Source organism: Lineus longissimus, chromosome 17 (genome assembly GCF_910592395.1).
Source record: "Lineus longissimus chromosome 17, tnLinLong1.2, whole genome shotgun sequence".
Classification (NCBI taxonomy): Eukaryota; Metazoa; Nemertea; class Pilidiophora; order Heteronemertea; family Lineidae; genus Lineus; species Lineus longissimus.
Genome location: NC_088324.1, coordinates 387009 through 411496, shown reverse-complemented (window position 1 = coordinate 411496; position 24488 = coordinate 387009). Strand labels below are relative to the sequence as shown.

At 41.9% G+C, this 24488-nt stretch overlaps 1 protein-coding gene across 6 annotated transcripts in view; it reads right to left on the bottom strand.

The window, feature by feature from the left end:
* LOC135501923 (uncharacterized) overlaps positions 1 to 23779 on the bottom strand; it is a 37159-nt gene extending 13380 nt beyond the window's left edge. For 3 of the 6 annotated variants that reach the window (XR_010449670.1, XR_010449671.1, XR_010449669.1), the window contains exons 1-5: positions 23520 to 23776; positions 23129 to 23223; positions 22134 to 22182; positions 21268 to 21454; positions 20957 to 21094 (exon numbers count right to left, since the gene is read on the bottom strand). Coding sequence is in view for 3 of the 6 variants with exons in the window: in XM_064794361.1 (XP_064650431.1) it covers positions 20957 to 21094; positions 23129 to 23223; positions 23520 to 23583 (297 nt within the window). In the remaining 3 variants the exon portion in view is untranslated. Of the gene's footprint in view, positions 1 to 20956; positions 21095 to 21267; positions 21455 to 22133; positions 22183 to 23128; positions 23224 to 23519 lie in introns of all 6 variants that reach the window. The other 3 variants (XM_064794361.1, XM_064794362.1, XM_064794360.1) reach the window with 1 other exon arrangement.
* Between the last annotated feature and the right edge of the window lie 709 nt (positions 23780 to 24488).

Below are 24488 nucleotides of genomic sequence, written 5' to 3'. Positions count from 1 at the left end.
AATAATTTCTTTATATCTGTAGACCTGCCACGGCAAATATTTTTTCAATACCTCTCCAAATATGTACTTGAGAGTAAAAAACATGCACTCGTCTAATTGATAGGCCTCCAACCTATGAATATTCATTAGTGGTCTTGTCTCAATGAAGGTAGATTTCAGGGGGTTAAAATTTTGAGAATTTTTTCAAACTTGAGTGTCCTAATGTAGATGACATCCCACAACTCTCCAACAAAGGAAAATGATATCTGGACATTTTTGGAGAAATGAGAGACATTTCCAAGAGTGGTACAACTGTGCCAAAAGCGACGAAATAGGACAAAATCGACAAAAAGTCATGATTTTGCAGCCAACAGCACCAAGTTCAAAGACCAGCCTTGGCCAGAATAAGCAAGCTATGGAGCTGAAAATTTAGGATGTGATTTAGGAATATCTTTGCTGCTTAGGGCACAACTTTCAGAATCAAGGCCTAAGTAGTGTCAGAGAAATTACAAAATGAATGGCAACACAACAAGACTTGTAAAAATGAAACCGAACTTAGACCGGGGCTAGGTTGGCTCATATTGGGGTCAAATTAAGTTTTTTTCTCTTTATTTTAGCTTGTTTTGACCTTAAATCATCAGCAATACAATATTCTAAATGAATTAGAGTGATTTGAGCATATTCAAATTTTTCACTAAATTGACCCAAAATGTAGTGTAAATGAAGACAAGACCACCATTGATTTTTTAAGCCTTTTAGCAATTGAATTGTCAATGTTTGATCGCGACGCATCAAATACTGCGTGGGGTTGTGAATCTGAAATTTTGATATGATATTCCGGACAGTCGGGCAAGTAAATGGTGAAAAGTAAACTGGTAGTTGACCACGGAAATTTTTTGATAATCGACAAATTAGACAGACATTGATATTTCCACTCTTTTCGGCCAACTGGCTGAAAAATCTCAAAACACGCCCCCTATTACCAAATTAGCAAAATTCGAAATTAATTTTTTCATCAAATAATTTCTTTATATCTGTAGACTTGCCACAGCAAATATTTTTTCAATACCTCTCCAAATATGTACTTGAGAGTTAAAAAGATGCACTCGTCTAATTGATAGGCCTCGACCATCCAACCTATGAATATTCATTAGTGGTCTTGTCTCAATGAAGGTAGATTTCAGGGGGTTAAAATTTTGAGAATTTTTTCAAACTTAAGTTTCCTAATGTAGATGACATCCCACAACTCTCCAACAAAGGAAAATGATATCTGGACATTTTTGGAGAAATGAGAGACATTTCCAAGAGTGGTACACTGTGCCAAAAGCGACGAAATAGGACAAAATCGACAAAAAGTCATGATTTTGCAGCCAACAGCACCAAGTTCAAAGACCAGAATAAGCAAGCTATGGAGCTGAAAATTTAGGATGTGATTTAGGCAGAAAAATCTCAAAACACGCCCCCTATTACCAAATTAGCAAAATATTTTTTCAATACCTCTCCAAATATGTACTTGAGAGTTAAAAACATGCACTCGTGTAATTGATAGGCCTCGACCCTCCAACCTATGAATATTCATTAGTGGTCTTGTCTCAGAGTAGTGGTGAAATGCCACCTGGTGAGAAACCTGAAAAGTATCCTTTACACAAAGCGGCCAAAGATGGCAACTTGGATCAAGTTCAGTCTCTTGTCCACCAGGGGGGAGATATCACCGCCAAGAATGACGAGGGGCAGATGGTGCTGCATTGTGCGGCAATGTCAAGTGAACAGAAAGTTGTTGAGTACCTAGTCAGTCAAGGAGCTGATGTCAACTGTAAAGCAAAGGCTGGCAGTAATCCCTTGGCAAACTGTTCATTAACGGGTAACATGGACATGGTGAAATACTTCATAAGCCTTGCGACTGATGTCTTCGCTGAAAACAAAATAGGATGCAATGCATTGCACTGGGATTTCCAATGGTTAAGTACAAACAAAGTATCACCAAACATAATACTTGAGAGTGATAAATGTCAGGCAAGATAAAGTTCACAGTTTGAAATTACTTTAAAAAGGTAAGAGGACATAAAGTTTTCAAGTTTTATTTAATTAGGTGTATAGTTCTTTGTATGGGCAGGTCTATAGATTATCAACAAGCATGCAGGACGTCCAATGACGGCATCCAGAACTATTTTGGTGGCATCCAGGCAGCCGCTGATATTCTGGCAGCTCTCAAAGCTGTTTCTGATGCCACAACATTCTTCTTCCAAAAAATCATCAGAAAACCCGCTGCAGGCTTCTGAAACACTAATTCTGTGGGGAGAACAAACATACCCTCCCTTCAAGTCTTCACTTTGAATGTTTTGAAAGCATTTTGTGAATTTCGCAAATCTTTACATTGAACATTTCCCACTTCCACAGCCAACCCGACGTCTTCTGAACCTTAAAGGGTAACTCGTGTCAAATTTCACCATATAATGTTTAAGCTGTTTTTGACAAATGACTACGGCACTTTCTCATAAATCAGTAAGGTTTTCGAATCGAAATGCACATTTTCTAGAAATTGATGGTTTAATCCCGCCCGGACGGCTCGCTTCGATGCTGTTTTCGTTGATGAAGTCACAACATGAAAATTTTTGCGGTCGCGGTAGTTTACATTCAGCGATTTTATGATAAATCTAATCAAAAATGGAAAATTTGAGCTTTACATTTGTGATCAACAATTAAAAACGGACGTATTTCCACAAAGTTGTAAACCACATCATAGTATCACTTTAAATTATCCTAATGTCATTTATGATTTTGAGGGGATAAGAAAATCTCACAAAAATCATCGAAAATTGAAAATCTCAGATGTTTGATATTTTGCGATTATCAAGAAAGCAGACACAACTTTTGTTGAACTTTCTTTAAGTCAGAGAAGTGACCAGAGCATGATTTCACTCTATTTTAAGATTAATAACTTCATGATTTGAAAAGATAGATTTTTTCGTGACATTTTGATGAAGGATTTTACGATTGACGTAAGTGCAGAGCAAACGCTAACAAGAAGAAAAATTAATAATGATCAGGAAATGTCCCACATAAAATGGGTCCAACATGAGTGAAGAGAAAGTGAGACACGTCTCAATTGGCGATCAAAGGCCGCTTGGGTGGATCTAGGCTTTGTCGTGTTAATAGTCTCTGGCCAGATAGATGCCTATTTTAGAACAAGCCAGCCAAGATGAGTTTGAAAACATCAGATCACACAAACTCAGGCATGTCTCAGTACACATGTACAGTCCTTCAAAAAAGTAAATGGACACACAAAAATCAAATTTTCTTGAAAACGGCTGGTGATAAATCGATGCGGTTTGCTGCATTTGATAGGGCATTTAGTTGTGCATCATGATATTTACCACTTGGAAATTTGCTATTTTACCTATAAGTCAGTTTTTTCGATTTATGAAAGGTCCCAAAATCAACTTTTTTATCACGCATTTTTTGGGGGCAAATTTTATATTGACTGGAAGCTTCTGTTGAGTTATGAGTGAATATCTAAGAAATTCCACAGTTTTCACTTGAATCTGCAACTTATTAACCCATTTGTGCAAAAGGGTTTTGTTACCCGGTCTTCTACTGCGGAGATGCCCCCTTGATATTATTCACCTGGCCCAAACAACCGGAATCATGTCACCATTTCAATGGCCTTGTTTAATATGCCTATGAATATCTCTCCCAGGCCTGGATTTGGCAGCTGGACAATGGGTTCACCAATATTACTTTACCCTCGCGTTTACAATACATCAATGTTAACAACATTTCCACCCCCATTCAAAACCTCAGCCAATAAGGAATTAACATTCGGGCTGCATGTTGAAACTGACATAATTGGCTATGGTCGACTTCTCCAAAGTAATTCCAAAGTCAATAAACAAGGTGCAAAATTTTGACATAAAATGCTGTTTTCCCACCAATTAACACAAGATATTTTCATCACCTTGATGGGGACGTGGGTTTTTCATCATGGTGATTCATCCTATCAAGAAAAAGTACGAAAAAAATCGGAAACGAAAAAGTTGATTTTGGGGCCTTTTGTAAATCAATAAAAGTCGGTATTAGATAAAATGGCTAATTTTTATGTGGTATATACCATGATGCACAACTAAATGTCCTATCAAATGCAGCAAACCGAATCGATTTATCACCAGCCGTTTTCAAGAAAATTTGATTTTTGTGTGTCCATTTACTTTTTTGAAGGACTGTACATATTATCACTGACACAATAACATTTTCATATTTGATCAGGCTGAAGTTTGAGTTTCACTTTACATTCATTTCCTTGATCAGGTTGATGGGGAATAATGATTTTTGAAGATGATATAATGTTATTACATCTACCTGTAATAAAAACTTGGTGATAATCGAGTCCCAAGTTACCGTGATACAGCACTTTTTGTGCTTTTGGTCAATACTCTAAACTCTCCGATCTAAGACTGTTTCTAGATATGTAAGCCAAGCCCCCTGTAGATATCATGCGAATTGTCGTTGGATGCCATCCAACATTCAACTCAATCGGGATGAACAGTGAGTGGGTAATAATAATTTGTTCAATGCTTATGCCTTTCGCCTTCGGATCCGCTTTATTATCCAATAGCTGATTAACTATTAACACTGATAGAGAGGTGTCCTAAGTAGGGAGGTTATGCCATTATTGTCCAATAGTGGATTCATATGTATGTTTCATGGGGGGTCTTGGGTCCTATATGCACTTTGATGAAAAGAAATCAGTCTTAATTATTGATTATTTCAACATCATTGAGAGGCACATTCGAGAGTATTTCATTATGATACCTTATACCTTATGACTATTCTACTGGAGGCAATTTATAGTTACCAACATTGCTATTACATTGTAGTGTTAGTACTTAGGTCATTCTAATTAGGGCATCCTGACGAATATATCTGTCAACCTCGATCCTAGTACCGTACTTCTAATGATTTGTATGAATGGAAATCACAATAAGAAATCTCAGATCGAGGTTACAGTGTGCACCATGAGGGAGACAGTGCTCTCTAATCATCAGATCAAACAAACAGGGAACATGTGAGTTTGGATATCGTAGCTTCTAAGTGTGTGACATTCCCAGACTCAAATGTAAGCAACGCTCTGATTGGGTGCACTTACTTCTGCGCTGGCTACTTCACCAAATGCGGGCGAATGTCTCTGGGGTTTGTGTGCACGGCCAGAGAAGCAAACATTAACCCCTGATTTCCTCAGGATGTAACTAGAGAAGCAACAAACATTGAATTCACTCCACCCTTATTAACTGAACACAATGTCTAATTCATCAATTATGGAAACTTCTCACTTGTTAGGCCTAATCAGAGGTGTTTGAAAGACCCGGGCCTAATCAACTCCCTAAGTGCACACGGGAAGCCATTGCTTTTGTTCACTGTCTGTAATTGCAAGGTAATTGGACCAAAAAGTCACCATCGCCGTCTCCGCAATTCCAAGTAGATCGGGACTGAACAGACTTGTCTGTAATACAGAGGTATCTGTATGGTAGAGGTGTCCGCAAGGGGAGGTTCTACTGTATTCTTCTAACTGATGGCACACTTTATTCATCAAATATCATTATGAACATGATGAAGGGTATTTAAGGAGGAAGTAGGCTAATTTTCAGACTGATGTTTTGATTAAAAAAAACCCAATGTCACAGGGCAGTCAGAGTAGAAAACGGGTTAAATAGAATGTTGACTAGCAGGATATCGCCACTTCAACTGAGTTCGAAATAGAAAGAATCCACTCAATAAATCGTCTGATCTATCACGAGACATAACACTTGAGAACTTTAAAAATAATTCCAGCAATAAGTTTTTGAGAAGGTCAGACCTAATATCAGGCATACTGTTTATCTCAGCAAGTAGAAACAGTGGAGGGAATATACCAATACCTTATAGAAGATTACTCAAAATAATGCCAAGCTCAATCAGGTGAACTGGCGTGTGTTCCTTCCCACCACCAAGACAAGTTCGGTCCGCTGCCATTTCAGCCCATGATCTATGACTAAAAGGACCAATGGGATTATTAAAGGACCATTGGTAAAATTATGGGCAATATTACCAAGCTTTTGGCAGCCCATTCACCACCTATTCTACATAAGTAATTTCCATCAACAACTAACCCAAACCCCTGTCAAAAAATTTTACTAAAAAGAAAAAATTCAAAATCTGACTGAATCATCATGATATTCCGATGTTGACAGCGATTTGAGCCGAGTTAGCCCTCCATGTGTTGATCCTCTCCATGTGGGCCGATGCACTAGTGAGGCACAGCCTGGAACCAAGGTTTGACACCTTGGCATTACGACGTGATGCTGTAGATATCGATACTTCCTTTGTGCTTAGCAAATCAGGGATTTCCCCAATCAACATGTTACTTGTTATTGAATTAACAAACTAAAAAGTACACTTTCTACAATCGACATCTTTTCCTAAAATGGCTTCGAAAAACGCGAATGAAAATGTGTTATTTGAAAGGCTTCAGCCCCCGAAATCTCAGCAAAACAATGCGACCTTCACTGCCCTGTTGGCAGGGTGAAATCGAAATGACTTCACAGAATTATCCACCAGTTTGAAAAGCAATTCCTGCACCAGGATTCATTCACAAAAGTGGGAATTTTGAACGGCCCAATAAAAAGCTTCGGTGGCAATAAAGTCGTTTTGAAGACATGGCCACAGGTGTTTTTTTAGGGGGGGCGGGGGTATCCCCCATTCCCACACTTTTTACTCTTTCTCACTTGAAATCTTTCTCATGATACACCCAAGTTTCACTGATCAAAGACAGTTTCTTTATTCATGTCCAGCCCCAAATGAGCACATGGTCCTTGGATGCCTTCAACAACATGATTTTTTTCCAAAAACAATTTGTTGGGAACATCCCTTATCTGATAGTCATGACGTCCATTTTTGGGTCGATTTTGTAGTAATTAACAAAGCAGTCTAAGATTGCTGGAAGTTTGTCAGAGAGAAAGTCTGACACAAAAATGTAGCATTGCAAAGAAATGACAAAAAACCACACCAAACTCATTTGACAGAGATTTAAGGCAAGATTTGTTTGTAGAAATTAGAAACTAGATATTGAATTTGAGATTTTTCAATTGGGACATGCTAGAACAATAATATGAACGAACCATGGCCTTAAAGGGGGACTATAGGCAGGAGCAGAGGGGCTTATTTGGCCATCCTCAGCTGACTAATATACAGAGTAAGGGCCCTGGGTCATGTCTGATTCAGCACTATTCCTCATACAAGCATGAATCATTTTGACATACTGTGAGATGTTAAAGACCCCTATTGGCGACTTCGTGTAACTTTATCTTGCCTGCCTAGCTGCTGCCTATATTGTCCCTTTAAATCTAGATCATGTAGAAAGTTGATATAAAGTGAAACTCAAAACTCAGCCTTATTAAAATTTGAAATGTCAATGAGATGATACTGGTACTTATAAAGTGAACCAATCGGTTGGTACAGAATTCTTTGCCAATGTGACCTTTTCAAAATCTTGTTGACTGATTTTTTTTTTTTAATGTTATCTATAAGTTTTGAACATTTTAAGTCTTTTTGTCCATGACAAATCTGTTATTTCATGGTTTGTTTTTCGAAAAATATGTGAAGTTACATGTATTTGTTTCTCCAGGCCAGGATCAGCATCCAGCAACACAGTTTGGCTCATCAAACCAGATCCAGGCCAGGACCAGCATCCAGCAACACAGTTTGGCTCACCAAACCAGATCCAGGCCAGGATCAGCATCCAGCAACACAGTTTGGCTCACCAAACCAGCTCCAGGCCAGGATCGGCATCCAGCAACACAGTTTGGCTCACCAAACCAGCTCCAGGCCAGGATCAGCATCCAGCAACACAGTTTGGCTCTCCAAACCAGCTCCAGGCCAGGATCAGCATCCAGCAACACAGTTTGGCTCATCAAACCAGATCCAGGCCAGGACCAGCATCCAGCAACACAGTTTGGCTCATCAAACCAGCTCCAGGCCAGGATCAGCATCCAGCAACACAGTTTGGCTCACCAAACCAGCTCCAGGCCAGGATCAGCATCCAGCAACACAGTTTGGCTCATCAAACCAGATCCAGGCCAGGACCAGCATCCAGCAACACAGTTTGGCTCACCAAACCAGCTCCAGGCCAGGACCAGCATCCAGCAACACAGTTTGGCTCACCAAACCAGCTCCAGGCCAGGATCAGCATCCAGCAACACAGTTTGGCTCACCAAACCAGCTCCAGGCCAGGATCAGCATCCAGCAACACAGTTTGGCTCACCAAACCAGCTCCAGGCCAGGATCGGCATCCAGCAACACAGTTTGGCTCTCCAAACCAGATCCAGGCCAGGATCAGCATCCAGCAACACAGTTTGGCTCATCAAACCAGCTCCAGGCCAGGATCAGCATCCAGCAACACAGTTTGGCTCACCAAACCAGCTCCAAGCCAGAACCAGCATCCAGCAGAGAATATTGGCTCACGAAACCAGTTCGAGGCACAATATTTCTAAGTTTGGATTATACAATTGACACAGTGTTTTGAATAGAACAGGACGGAAATTTGTTTTGGATTAAGGTACTGTACATTCACATGTGATTATTCAAAACCTGATTTTGGATTAATTCACTCAGTTTCAATTCAAATAGCTGCAGACTTGATTTTATCCAAACTGACGGTGATATTTTGGACCAGTGCAAGTAGTGAGGAGGATTGTGGAGCCGCTAGACAACTTGAATATGGTAACAAAACTCACAAGAACATTTTAAACACACGAGTGATGGACTTTTGGTTGTGATTTTTTTAATCACTATCAACCTGAGGTTTAACAGTCTTCAAGTCTACACCAAAAACAGGTAAAGCAATTATATTTCTACTTATTTTGGCCTTAAAAGGCATTGACATTCACAGGTTCATTTCATTTTAACTGACCAGTATTTTTCCTACAAATTTCTTTAGTCAGAAGAAAAAATCATTTGCAAATTTGTCTTTCCAGTATTGATCATAATACATTGCTATAAGATTGACATGATCAATGTGTGCATTCTTACAACCAGTTGGAATAGAAACTTGCAAAAGGAATCTTAAAGTAGTCTTATATCAGACAACGTCATAAATAGTCATTTTTTTCAAAGCCAACTGAAAAAAAAACTACACAATTTGAAAGATCTCCAAGCCTCTCTCCATTGCACCAAGGAACATATCAATCAGTGATTATTTTCATTTCTCAAAAAGTTCTAGTTTAGAGTTGAACTAACAGATTGACCTCTTAGTTATCATCCTAATGCAAGCCAATACAATACCCTAACCCACTATAACAGAAAGGATTGCATAAAAGAACATCAAAATCTGTAAGACATTAACCATTTGCTTGGAACGCAGACAATTATACAAAGTAAGATTCAGTGCACAGACAAAGGTAAACAATCACGAAACAACTACTTCTTCTTCAGACAAGTCAAATAGTTTCACTTTCAGGATTAAACAATTCTGTATCATATCAACGATAAATATATTTAACTTCCATTTTATCAAAATGGCCGCGGCGATAACTTCACAAAAGAGTAGTGGTGAAATGCCACCTGGTGAGAAACCTGAAAAGTATCCTTTACACAAAGCGGCCAAAGATGGCAACTTGGGTCAAGTTCAGTCTCTTGTCCACCAGGGGGCAGATATCACCGCCAAGAATGACGAGGGGCAGATGGTGCTGCATTGTGCGGCAATGTCAAGTGAACAGAAAGTTGTTGAGTACCTAGTCAGTCAAGGAGCTGATGTCAACTGTAAAACAGAGGGTGGCAGTAATCCCTTGGCAAACTGCTCATTAACGGGTAACATGGACATGGTGAAATACTTCATAAGCCTTGGGACTGATGTCTTCGCTGAAAACAAAATAGGATGCAATGCATTGCACTGGGCAGCTCGATCATCAAATACTGATCTTGTAGATTACCTGGTTCATAGCCTCAGCTTGGATGTGAACTGTAGGACTGGTAATGATAGAACCCCACTACTGTTCTCATCAACGGAGGGTAACCTGGACATGTTCAAACATCTCATCAGTCTCGGGGCTGATGTGAACGCCACTGATGAGAATGGGTGGAATGTGATGCACACGGCAGCTCAATCATCCAATACTGATCTTGTAGATTACCTGGTTAATAGCTTCGGCTTGGATGTGAACTGTAGGACTGGTGATGATAGCATCACGCTACTGTTCTCATCATTGAAGGGTAACCTGGACATGTTCAAACATCTCATCAGTCTCGGGGCTGATGTGAACGCCACTGATAAGAATGGGTGGAATGTGATGCACTGGGCAGCTCGATCATCCAGTACTGATCTTGTAGATCACCTGGTTAAGAGCCTCAGCTTGGATGTGAACTGTAGGACTGGTAATGATAGCACCCCGCTACTGTTCTTATCATGGAAGGGTAACCTGGACATGTTCAAACATCTCATCAGTCTCGGGGCTGATGTGAACGCCACTGATAAGAATGGGCTCAATGTGATGCACATGGCAGCTCGATCATCCAGTACTGATCTTGTAGATCACCTGGTTAATAGCCTCGGCTTGGATGTGAACTGTAAGACTGGTGATAATAGAACCCCGTTACTGTTCTCATCAACGGAGGGTAACCTGGACATGTTCAAACATCTCATCAGTCTCGGGGCTGATGTGAACGCCACTGATAAGAATGGGTGGAATGTGATGCACTGGGCAGCTCGATCATCCAGTACTGATCTTGTAGATTACCTGGTTAATAGCCTCGGCTTGGATGTGAACTGTAGGACTGGTAATGATAGCACCCCGCTACTGTTCTTATCATGGAAGGGTAACCTGGACATGTTCAAACATCTCATCAGTCTCGGGGCTGATGTGAACGCCACTGATAAGAATGGGCTCAATGTGATGCACATGGCAGCTCGATCATCCAGTACTGATCTTGTAGATCACCTGGTTAATAGCCTCGGCTTGGATGTGAACTGTAAGACTGGTGATAATAGAACCCCGTTACTGTTCTCATCAACGGAGGGTAACCTGGACATGTTCAAACATCTCATCAGTCTCGGGGCTGATGTGAACGCCACTGATAAGAATGGGTGGAATGTGATGCACTGGGCAGCTCGATCATCCAGTACTGATCTTGTAGATCACCTGGTTAATAGCCTCAGCTTGGATGTGAACTGTAGGACTGGTAATGATAGCACCCCGCTACTGTTCTTATCATGGAAGGGTAACCTGGACATGTTCAAACATCTCATCAGTCTCGGGGCTGATGTGAACGCCACTGATAAGAATGGGAGGAATGTGATGTACTGGGCAGCTCGATCATCCAGTACTGATCTTGTAGATCACCTGGTTAATAGCCTCAGCTTGGATGTGAACTGTAGGACTGGTAATGATAGCACCCCGCTACTGTGCTTATCATGGAAGGGTAACCTGGACATGTTCAAACATCTCATCAGTCTCGGGGCTGATGTGAACGCCACTGATAAGAATGGGCTCAATGTGATGCACATGGCAGCTCGATCATCCAGTACTGATCTTGTAGATCACCTGGTTAATAGCCTCGGCTTGGATGTGAACTGTAAGACTGGTGATAATAGAACCCCGTTACTGTTCTCATCAACGGAGGGTAACCTGGACATGTTCAAACATCTCATCAGTCTCGGGGCTGATGTGAACGCCACTGATAACAATGGGTGGAATGTGATGCACATGGCAGCTCGATCATCCAGTACTGATCTTGTAGATCACCTGGTTAATAGCCTCGGCTTGGATGTGAACTGTAAGACTGGTGATAATAGAACCCCGTTACTGTTCTCATCAACGGAGGGTAACCTGGACATGTTCAAACATCTCATCAGTCTCGGGGCTGATGTGAACGCCACTGATAAGAATGGGTGGAATGTGATGCACTGGGCAGCTCTATCATCCAGTACTGATCTTGTAGATCACCTGGTTAAGAGCCTCGGCTTGGATGTGAACTGTAGGACTGGTGATGATAGAACCCCGCTACTGTTCTCATCATCGAAGGGTAACCTGGACATGTTCAAACATCTCATCAGTCTCGGGGCTGATGTGAACGCCACTGATAAGAATGGGCTCAATGTGATGCACATGGCAGCTCGATCATCCAGTACTGATCTTGTAGATCACCTGGTTAATAGCCTCGGCTTGGATGTGAACTGTAAGACTGGTGATAATAGAACCCCGTTACTGTTCTCATCAACGGAGGGTAACCTGGACATGTTCAAACATCTCATCAGTCTCGGGGCTGATGTGAACGCCACTGATAAGAATGGGTGGAATGTGATGCACTGGGCAGCTCGATCATCCAGTACTGATCTTGTAGATCACCTGGTTAATAGCCTCAGCTTGGATGTGAACTGTAGGACTGGTAATGATAGCACCCCGCTACTGTTCTTATCATGGAAGGGTAACCTGGACATGTTCAAACATCTCATCAGTCTCGGGGCTGATGTGAACGCCACTGATAAGAATGGGAGGAATGTGATGTACTGGGCAGCTCGATCATCCAGTACTGATCTTGTAGATCACCTGGTTAATAGCCTCAGCTTGGATGTGAACTGTAGGACTGGTAATGATAGCACCCCGCTACTGTGCTTATCATGGAAGGGTAACCTGGACATGTTCAAACATCTCATCAGTCTCGGGGCTGATGTGAACGCCACTGATAAGAATGGGCTCAATGTGATGCACATGGCAGCTCGATCATCCAGTACTGATCTTGTAGATCACCTGGTTAATAGCCTCGGCTTGGATGTGAACTGTAAGACTGGTGATAATAGAACCCCGTTACTGTTCTCATCAACGGAGGGTAACCTGGACATGTTCAAACATCTCATCAGTCTCGGGGCTGATGTGAACGCCACTGATAACAATGGGTGGAATGTGATGCACATGGCAGCTCGATCATCCAGTACTGATCTTGTAGATCACCTGGTTAATAGCCTCGGCTTGGATGTGAACTGTAAGACTGGTGATAATAGAACCCCGTTACTGTTCTCATCAACGGAGGGTAACCTGGACATGTTCAAACATCTCATCAGTCTCGGGGCTGATGTGAACGCCACTGATAAGAATGGGTGGAATGTGATGCACTGGGCAGCTCTATCATCCAGTACTGATCTTGTAGATCACCTGGTTAAGAGCCTCGGCTTGGATGTGAACTGTAGGACTGGTGATGATAGAACCCCGCTACTGTTCTCATCATCGAAGGGTAACCTGGACATGTTCAAACATCTCATCAGTCTCGGGGCTGATGTAAACGCCACTGATAAGAATGGGCTCAATGTGATGCGCATGGCAGCTCGATCATCCAATACTGATCTTGTAGATTACCTGGTTAATAGCCTCCGCTTGGATGTGAACTGTAGGACTGGTGATGATAGCACCCGGCTACTGTTCTCATCAGCGGAGGGTAACCTGGACATGTTCAAACATCTCATCAGTCTCGGGGCTGATGTGACAGCCACTGATGAGAATGGGCTCAATGTGATGCACATGGCAGCTCACTCAACCAATACTGATCTTGTGGATTACCTGGTTAATAGCTTCGGCTTGGATGTGAACTGTAGGACTGGTGATGATAGCACCCCGCTACTGTTCTCATCAGAGGAGAGTAACCTGGACATGTCCAAACATCTCATCAGTCTCGGGGCTGATGTGAACGCCACTGATAAGAATGGGCTCAATGTGATGCACAAGGCAGCTCTAGCATCCAATACCGATCTTGTAGATTACCTGGTTAATAGCCTTGGTGTAAATCCTAAAGGTGAACAATCTGGTTTGACTCCTAGTCCTATTTATATTTCTATCGAGAGAAGAGATGAGGATATGGTATCACGTTGGATCAAAACCAACCAGGCTCACCCTAAATCTTCAATTCGTAGATGTGTTAATCTTGGATACACCTGGTGTGCAAGAATGATTTTGGATGTAGTGGAAGATAGTAATGACCTTGCAACTCCACTACTTCAAAATTGTCTTCAGTTGAGTTGCACTCATGGATTTATTGATATTGTCCGGTTACCATTACTGAAAGGATTCGAGGAAGCATCTCCTTCATTATCTTGCTTGCCATTTTCTGATTGCATTGATTATTTGAAATGGTTCTCAATTAGTCCAGCAGAGATACTCAAAATGCCAGTGGAAAACTTCAGCCAAGTTCCAGGGATAGGAAGTGTCTTGAAAATACCTAATGCGACGGCACAGAAGGTGCATGATGCAGTTTTGAAATTTATGCCTGATTCCCTGCACACAGGTGAAATGTTAAGGCTATTTGATACCAGCCAGAATCGGAAGGTTTGTGGTAGTGTTGCAGAGGGATGTAGGGTTGGTCTCCCTAATGAAATGGACATACTGTTCCTATATGAGGAGAGGTTAACTCATCCCATTCCATTGCATTCAGGATATGCGCAATATTCTGGAGGCAGCAGATACTTTCATTGTTTATTTTTCAATGAATTGAAGACTACTATTGAATCAAAACCATCTGGATATGGATTGAAATATTACGACTTTGTTGATTCCCTTCAGCTTTGTAATGACAAAAATCGAAAAGCCTGTTCTCCCATTTTACTTGATTGGGAATCAAACCAACTGCGTGTATCAATTGATGCTGTGCCTTGTGTTCACTTTAGTGACTGGCGGGAGGAATTCAAAAAAAGCACCTGGTTGATGGACCACAATGAACTCAAGAAGTGGGGATACCTCCTGGTACCTAAACCACCTCATGAAAAGAGCAAACTAGCCAAGCAGCTGACGGAACAACAATTAGGGGAACTCTGGCGGATATCGTTTTCACATCTTGAGGTGGAACATATCAATAGCCTAGAAAAAAGGATCAAGAATGTGTATATCACAGCCAAATGTCTGAAGAACCCAGATGTGTGCCGCATCATGATTGCTGAAGGTGAAGGTCTACCTAAGAATGTTGATGACTACATCAGCAGTTACCACCTGAAGTCCATGTTTCTGATGAATGCTGAGGATTTCCGTAAGTCAGAGCAGAGTCTTGGTGAGATGGTGTGTAAGGTGTATGAGGACCTTGCTGACGCCCTCCACAAGGGTTTCATCCCTACATTCTTTGCACCAGGTCACAATGTCTTGGCGGGACTCAAACTTGATGTTGCCAAGAGTGCAAAAGTGGCCAGCATAATGAAAGCCTTTGTGAGAAGGCTGTGCAGAAAGGGAGAAGAAACCAAAGATGTTGGTGTTGATATTGAATGTCAAACAGCAACGGTGAAAGACAATGTCAGGACCTCACATGAAAAGATTGAGGACGCTGCAAACCCTGTGGCTGTTTCAACGGAGGATGAATCCACCACAGAAGTGGAGGGGAGAGACCATGCCAGGAGTTGCCTTGGACAGACCAAGAACACCAGAGACCCTGGGACAGTTCCACTAGAAACTGAATCCACAGAAGTGGAGGGGAGAGACCATGCCAGGAGTTGCCTTGGACAGACCAAGAACACCAGAGACCCTGGGACAGTTCCACTGGAAACTGAGTCAACAGAAGTGGCGGGGACAGACCATGCCAGGAGTTGCCTTGGACAGACCAAGAACACCAGAGACCCGGGTACAGTTCCACTGGAAACTGAGTCAACAGAAGTGGAGGGAAAGCACAGAGCACAAAGCCTGCTTGGAAAACGGAAGGCCAGCAGTGACCCTGGGGTTATTTCACTGGAAACTGAATCCACAGAATTGGAGGGGAGAAAAAAAGGCAGGAGACGCCTTGGTGCTGATCCACTAGACATCGAATGTCAAGCAGTGGAGGTGACCATTGTCACTGGGACAGTTCCACTGGAAACTGAATCCACAGAAGTGGAGGGGACAGACCATGCCAGGAGTTGCCTTGGACAGACCAAGGACACCAGAGTCCCTGGGACAGTTCCACTGGAAACTGAATCCACAGAAGTGGAGGGGAGAGACCATGCCAGGAGTTGCCTTGGACAGACCAAGGACACCATAGACCCTGGGACAGTTCCACTGGAAACTGAATCCACAGAAGTGGAGGGGAGAGACCATGCCAGGAGTTGCCTTGGACAGACCAAGAACACCAGAGACCCTGGGACAGTTCCACTGGAAACTGAATCCACAGAAGTGGAGGGGAGAGACCATGCCAGGAGTTGCCTTGGACAGACCAAGGACACCAGAGTCCCTGGGACAGTTCCACTGGAAACTGAATCCACAGAAGTGGAGGGGAGAGACCATACCAGGAGTTGCCTTGGACGGACCAAGGACACCATAGATACTGGGACAGTTCCACTGGAAACTGAATCCACAGAAGTGGAGGGGACAGACCATGCCAGGAGTTGCCTTGGACAGACCAAGGACACCAGAGTCCCTGGGACAGTTCCACTGGAAACTGAATCCACAGAAGTGGAGGGGAGAGACCATGCCAGGAGTTGCCTTGGACAGACCAAGGACACCATAGACCCTGGGACAGTTCCACTGGAAACTGAATCCACAGAAGTGGAGGGGACAGACCATGCCAGGAGTTGCCTTGGACAGACCAAGGACACCATAGACCCTGGGACAGTTCCACTGGAAACTGAATCCACAGAAGTGGAGGGGACAGACCATGCCAGGAGTTGCCTTGGACAGACCAAGAACACCAGAGTCCCTGGGACAGTTCCACTGGAAACTGAATCCACAGAAGTGGAGGGGAGAGACCATACCAGGAGTTGCCTTGGACGGACCAAGGACACCATAGATACTGGGGCCGTTATCCGAGAATTGGAATCCATAGATGAGAAATGGACATACCTTGCTGTTGACATCATCAGTGGTGGAATGACCAGATGGAAGATGAAAGAAATTAGTACTCTAGACACTTTAAAGGGGTGGATTAACAGGATGATGAAAGAAATTAGTACTCCAGACACTTTAGAGGAGATTAACAGGAAGATGAAAGAAATTAGTACTCCAGACACTTTAGAGAAGATTAAGAGGTGTATCGCAGAGCTGAAAGTCCAACTCGATGAACTGTAATTAATGTCTGTAACAATAAAAGGTAGCTTGGCATTGTGATGTGCTGAGCAGTTGGATGAACAAACCATCTGGCTTTATCCCTATGGCTATAATCAAGTGAACACAGTGTTTATCTTCATTAATTATACAAACTTCTCACAAGGTGGGCTTACTGGTCTAAAAGCAGACCCGAGAAGCCACTATTTTAGTTTACAGTCCGTATTTGGGGGGGGGGGGGTGATTGGACCAAAAAGTCACTATCTCAACAATTCAGAATAATCTGCCCTACAGAGGTTTTTGCTATTAGAAATGACCTAGTAAATAATTCACGGGGACTTGTCTGTAATGTGGATAGAAAAGGTCTTAGATTGTTCAAACTTGAGTGCTCTGTGCAATTAATGTGTAAAACCAATTAAATGTTCAGTGAAAGTATACTGCCTATAGTCGCCCTTTACTGATCGACTTATTCGAGTAGACTTATACTAGTAATAGATTAAACGAACCATGTTTTCATAGAATTACATAAACTACATGAACTGTGCTGAAGAGGTGAAGAGCTTAAAGTCTATAAGCCTGGTTTATCTCGACGACAGTGTCAGTGAATGTTGTTGAGTGGGGTAGACTTTTACTAGTAAGAGATTATATGAATACATAAAACTATATAAACTACATGAACTATATAAACTGTATTAACTATTTACACTTTAGGTACTGTAACAATAAAATGTTTGCCGCTGAAAGGGTTAATGCATTGAGGTTGACATTTTCTGGCTTTTTAAATTTGCATTTTATGGTGCAGTGTCGAAAATTTCAGGGTTTACAGTATTTAGAAAGAGTCTTATATCGATGAAACTATGAGTATTTTCTCTGCAATTACAAGGTAAACCATAACCTCTTATTTCACAGATTCCGTTTAGTGAAAGTAGACTTTGCAGAGTTCATTTCAATGATTTCAGAGGAGAAATATGTGAAGAGTTTAAAATCGGGAACCCTGTATTATCTAGACAACAGGGAATGATGTTGAGTATTGTAGAATTATCCTAGTAATAGATTATATAAACCACATCGATAAATAGAACTATTGAAAACAATATAAACCACATGAACTATAAACTGTGTGAACTATTTACACTGCTGCAGGTCGTTTACTATATAAACTGTAACAATAAATTGTTGGCTATAAGAAGTAATCTTATAATGAAGAAAGGCAGGGAAGCTGGTAGAATTTTGTTTGAACCTCTAAAGCTTTCTAATAACTGGTTTATAAGGATGTGCATTTTGGTACTTTTGCTTTTCACTCAACTCACTTCAAAGATATCTGTCATAAGACATGCTTATATCTCATAGTTCTGTAAAAGGTTTGGGATGAGGTTTAATTTGGAAACATTTCCAGTTTCATACATCATGTCCTTGGACAGCGTTGGAGTTTGTTATCCATGTCTAAGCCTTCGTCCTTAGTCGGGAACACTCCCAAACAAGGTCACGACGCACCATTAATTTCCCAGGCGAGGCGCCCAACAGTGCACTCTAAATGTATTCCAATATGCATTTATTACTTGCCGCGTCATCTCAAATTCACCTCATCCTGGTAACAGTGTGTATGTTAGCTGTATTGGAATTTAAAAGAAATGTTTCAGAATTCACCTCATCCTTGACTGGTAACAGTCTGTATGTTAGCATATTGGAATTTAAAAGAAATGTTTCAGAATTCACCTCATCCTGGACTGGTAACAGTCTGTATGCTAGCTGTATTGGAATTTAAAAGAAATGTTTCAGAATTCAACCTCATCCTGGACTGGTAACAGTCTGTATGTTAACTGTATTGGAATTTAAAAGAAATGTTTCAGAATTCACCTCATCCTGGACTGGTAACAGTCTGTATGTTAGCTGTATTGTACAAACATATTCTAAAACACCTTGGTTACAACTTAGTAATGTTTTCAATGTAAAATATAAACAGCCTCCTTTTGGTTGAAGCAGTGTTTTGTGTCGCTACTATTAGTATAACTGCTTTGGATGGGACAAAATATGGAAGCAGATTTCTGCAGGGGGTCCAAGTTGCCGTTCAGGCTCTTTACTACTTACTTTTGCCTTCAACTGTCAATCATACAACGACGGATTTTCAATACAGCGCTGTATGAAATATAAAGCTTGATTTCTACAGGAATATTCTGACATAAATACAGCAGGTGAAATCAGGCAGTTAGTAGCAAAAGGGTTAAATATGTCAGGTGCTGTACACCTGATTGTGAGTTAGCCGATCAATTATGCAATTCCTGGTTTATAGCATTGATTGACATCCCCAGTGTACAGGGTGTCTGTAAAAAGGTAATCTTGAAATAATGAGTTGATACAAGCTCAGATTAACCTTGTCTTGGGTAGAATGCCTTTATATCCAAAATGTAAGTTTAATGTGAGACTTTTTGTTCTTTATTTGTGACCCCATCACATCCGATCGGGTCGTAGGCCGCCAGAAGCACTGATGATATGAAATTATGTAGACGTTGATCCACTTTTAGATTATGAGCTCAGATTAATCTTGTCTTGGGTAGAATGCCTTTATATCCAAAATGTAACATATATTATTTGAATGTGAGTGTTTTTGTTCTTTATTTTTGACCCCATCACACCCTATCGGGTCGTAGGCTGCCAGAAGCACTGATGATATGAAATTATATTGAAATTAAGATGTTGATCCACTTTTAGATTAGGACCTCATATGTCTCATGAACAGCAAACCTGTCTTCCACCAGTCAATTTGGCAAACATAGAATCCAAAATACATTTCAAAGAAAGTTTCATGAAGTTCACCCAAAGGAAAATGTCTCATGTTTTGTCAGAAAACTTTGATTTCTCCAAACAAAGTCCATAAAAGCTTGTTGTTTCCTCTGAACATATTTATGAATCTCTCAAGCATCAGGAAAGATCCACAGTTGGATTTCTTATCAAAATGTACATAGCAGATTTGCTAAGCTATACGAACACGTGGATAACTCCAATGGCCCCTAAAGCAATATGCTACCCATTTTGGTTTGATGGGCCACATGAGGTCAACAGAGTGAATTCCTCTCACCAATGAGGCATCATCAGAAAGTCGATTGCTGACTGGCCGATTGCAGGCACAGACCAAAAGGGGGCACACTGGACACATGCACCCCCTCCCCAATTAATCATAATCTTTGAAATAGATTATGAAATTTAGGAACAAACCGGAAATCTGGAGGAGAAATGCAGCGCATGCCTACTTTTTTCTGTCACCTGGATACGCCCCTGGATTGGACGCTGTCAGTGATGATGTCATGGATGATGCTCTGTTACCATGACAACACTGGGGAAGCTCACCAAACTTCTATGGCATAACACATGTCACAGAGCTGACAGATTCTTGTCCCAGGCAAGGACCTGACCATAACATGGTAATGCCATCTTACGTTGGAAACTTGTACTAACAGACCCACAACTGTCTGAGTGGACCCAAATATAGCCACAGTCCCCTGTCCCTTGGAGGGAGAGCTTAGTATGTGTTGGTTTTTCATTGTGACATTTAGCGAAGCTGCGGTTAGCATACACGGTTAACCACCCTCCCATCTTCAGCGAGTTGAAGTCTCTGCACCTTACCAAGGTATTTGCAACTGAGAGACTTAATGTCGACACCACAGATTCATCTTGTCAGCCTCTCATGGTTTCATGGGTCACAAGTGATGCAGGTAACTAGTCTTGTAGTATGTTATTATATCCGATCAGCAAAATTTCAGAACAGCAACTTTGAGCAGCAAGGATCAGAAGAGGCTGGAATGTTCCAAGGTAAGTATCTCCAAGATTTAGCTTACAATGATCAGGAAATGGTCATGATATTAGATAAGGAGACTTAGCTCTTCTAATAGGGGGATTTGGCAGCCAATAATACGTCATATGCAATATCAGTCTCCGACAATAACAGGCTTTATGTCAGTCAAACCAGTACTCACCTTTTTTAATGTGAACTCGATGAACATTTCATACAAGTTGACTGGTTCTTTGAGGTCCCTGGTAGCTGTTGTTATTTTATCAAACTCGGCAGGAAGATGTTTCACTAACGATAACAGCTCTGATTTTATCTTATTGCCCTGAAAAATGAGAAACACAAATCAGCCCTACTTTCACTTCTGAGGCTATATTTCTTGGTTTAACACTATTGCTTGCGATTGTCCCTGAAAGCAAAACTCTTACCCAATGAAAATTTGCAGAAAATTTGTCACTGAGATTAACCACTCGGATGGCAATGCTCAATGTATCTTACCCTGATACCCTGATCTCCATCTATCGACACGCTGCATTATATTTCTCAAGATACTCAGCCTCCCCGCTCCTGTACTCAGACTCCTTCCTCACCATATCCTTCTGAATCTGTTTACATTTCACGATCTGTTTCTTCAGTGCAGTTACCTCATAATTAACATTCCTCATCAAGAATTGCGCGACTTCAGCTGAAAAAACATTTTCAGAGTTTACTGAAAGCCCTCTTCCTCGTATAGTCAAGGAGTGTCATAGCCTGAAGGTCATCAGTGCTGGCTACCCTGCATCAAGCCTTCATTTGATCCTGATGAGAACAACCCGGGACTGTATTTCTCGATGAACCACAAGGCTTTCAAGAAACTAAATTCCTGGCTCATCACAGTCTTTTGAATGAGATGTAAAACCGATGTTCCTTGTATCTGATATCTCTGCCAGGGCAGGCAAAAGATGGCACCATGTGAAAAACATGAGTAGCCTGCGTGGACTCAACCTCTGGGTGAAGACAGAGTCGCTTGGATAATAAATCCAATTGGCACCTAACCGTGGTGGCACATGTTAAGGAACGACCACAGGCGCCACTATTTTGGCTAGAACTTGAAATCCTAAAATAATTGGAACGCCTTTAAAATGAAGTGAATACCAATTTGAAGGGTGTGAGTCTGTTCTGTGGAAAACAATGAACAGACTTCCATCCCTTGAAACTGGCATTCACTGCGTGTTGAAAGTGTTCTAATTGCTTTAGGACTTCAAGTTCTAGCCAAAATGGTGGTGCCCTATGGTCAATCCTTATGCAAAGTTAGACTGGAAGGATGAATTTGAGTGGTATAAATTCCCTACCCAATCGTCAACTTTATTTCACAATCGACTAACCTAAATAAACGCCATCCTTTTCATGTAGTTTGAGAATCTCACACCAATCCTTAAACAACAAAGACACAAACTCTACCGTGGAAATTACTTTGAACATTATTTCCCAGACATGCACATAGACTGCAAACCCATAAATAGTTGTGAGCCTTTTTTGAGCCATTTTTCATGTTTAAAGATAATCTAGAAACTACACGGCCATGAACAAGTAAATCTGATTGTGAAGGTAGTACTGTTACTAGGTTCTCAAAATGGTGAATAAAAAGTATGAAAAAGTTCTCATTTCACAAAAGCGCAAACAAAATTGCAGCAAATATTTCTGGATTTATTGTACTAGACACATAACAGATCACCATTCAATAGACACCTCTATCTTAAGATACTGATTTCAATCCAAATTGATCATTATCATTTGGACTTCGGTGACAGTATTCCTCACTTTGAAAGGTTAGCAACTCTCAGGGCCAAAGGTGTCTCAATAGAGAGGTCCTATTGGATATAGAACTTGACATCTGTTATCAGGACACCCATCTGTAAGAGAGGCAAGACACTTCGCAACCAAGATGGAACTGGGAGAGCCCAGCCAAAAGATGCTGAGACGATTGATGGAGGATGGAAGGCCGGAGCAACTGCTGCCACCAAAACTCTTCTGTAGCTAGAGGTGAGCGTTTGCCAGGACTGTTCCAGGGTCAATCACTTTTTCTCCAAGGAACAGAATATGCTAAATGTTGGCCAAACCATGGTGCAAACAGGTGATTTTTATCACTGTGACCTGCAACAGTTATCGCTACAATGAACAATATAGGTACAACCAGTAATTCCTGGGTTTGATGTCGTCGTAGGTCCCAGCGATCACCAATTCTTGTCGCAGGTTGCGATGACCACGGCAAATATGTTTTTTGTCGCATGCATTCATGATCACTGGTCGCAATGACGAAATCACTTTTCTGCAGGGCACTTTATCATACCACTTGTTGAACATCACCAACTATACCCACCTTCATGCGCTGCGATCTCCCAAACATGTTTTTACTTCCCGCTTCTGTCTCCTTGAGCAGATCAACGATTCTCAGACAATGAAAGTAGTTGATGTCTGAATGAAAGATAAAATGAATTTTATGTTAAATTTGCTGAAATTTTCTAATCCTACGGATGTTTTGGTCCAGGCATGATTGTCCTGTTGTCATGAATATGTTGCCGATTGCAGCAACAAAAATTGCCTGTTTGCAGGAATCAGTGTCAGTATTAAATAGCATTTAAAACCGTTTGAAATACATTTCACCTGTGAGAGACCTGCAACACATCAGGTGTTTAAATCGGCTGTTCAAGGGACAAATGTCTCAGCACCGAATCCAAACGTCGGCCATGTTGACGAAAATAACGTCTTACCATATAAAGTTTGAGAAAAACATCTGCCAATGGCTGGGCACCTGCAAAAAATGACACACCTCATCGCAACAGAGGTGATTATGATGACATATATAATCTTGTGACATCACCCGGTGGACCAGCAGTGTGCGTTTTTTGGTAGGGAATGACCAGCCAAGACAAAAGTGGACCCATTGTAGCTATATGAGGCCTGATATCCACGCGGAAGTTTCTCGGGTTTTTAAATTCCCATCATGGTTACAGTAATGAAGAGCAGTACAGCTTCTTTAAGAGCATTTGGAAGGAGATGTCAACATAATGAAGGAATCTGATGCAGTTGAAGACTTACACGTTCCCTGCAGCATGGTTGTTATCTCCTCCACCGGAGAGTGTTCTCACCTGCCATAGCTGGTGGCAGTGATGACGAGTGTTCTCACCTGCCATAGCTGGTGGCAGTGATGACGAGTGTTCTCACCTGCCATAGCTGGTGGCAGTGATGACGAGTGTTCTCACCTGCCATAGCTGGTGGCAGTGATGACGAGTGTTCTCACCTGCCATAGCTGGTGGCAGTGATGACGAGTGTTCTCACCTGCCATAGCTGGTGGCAGTGATGACGATTGATTAACCAATCTGAAAGAGAATGGTCAAGGTTGCTTAATCTTAATCCCTCCTCACAAGATTACTGCCGCTGACATATGACATGTATGATGTCGACATGCGACCCACCGTCATTGGATCGATGATGGGATCTACCATGGACCATCATAGAATCTATGATGAGATCCGAGTGTAAAACACAGTTTGTTATTAATCATCATAGATCCATCCATGTGCCAATCAATGATCCTATGAGGGAATGTTATGCATGTGAGAATGATGTGACATATCAAGTAACAATAAATGACTGATGGAAAGTGGAAAGTTAACGGACCCCGACACTGACACTGATGCAGATGACACTGACGCATGAGCCACGACAGAATACCCCTG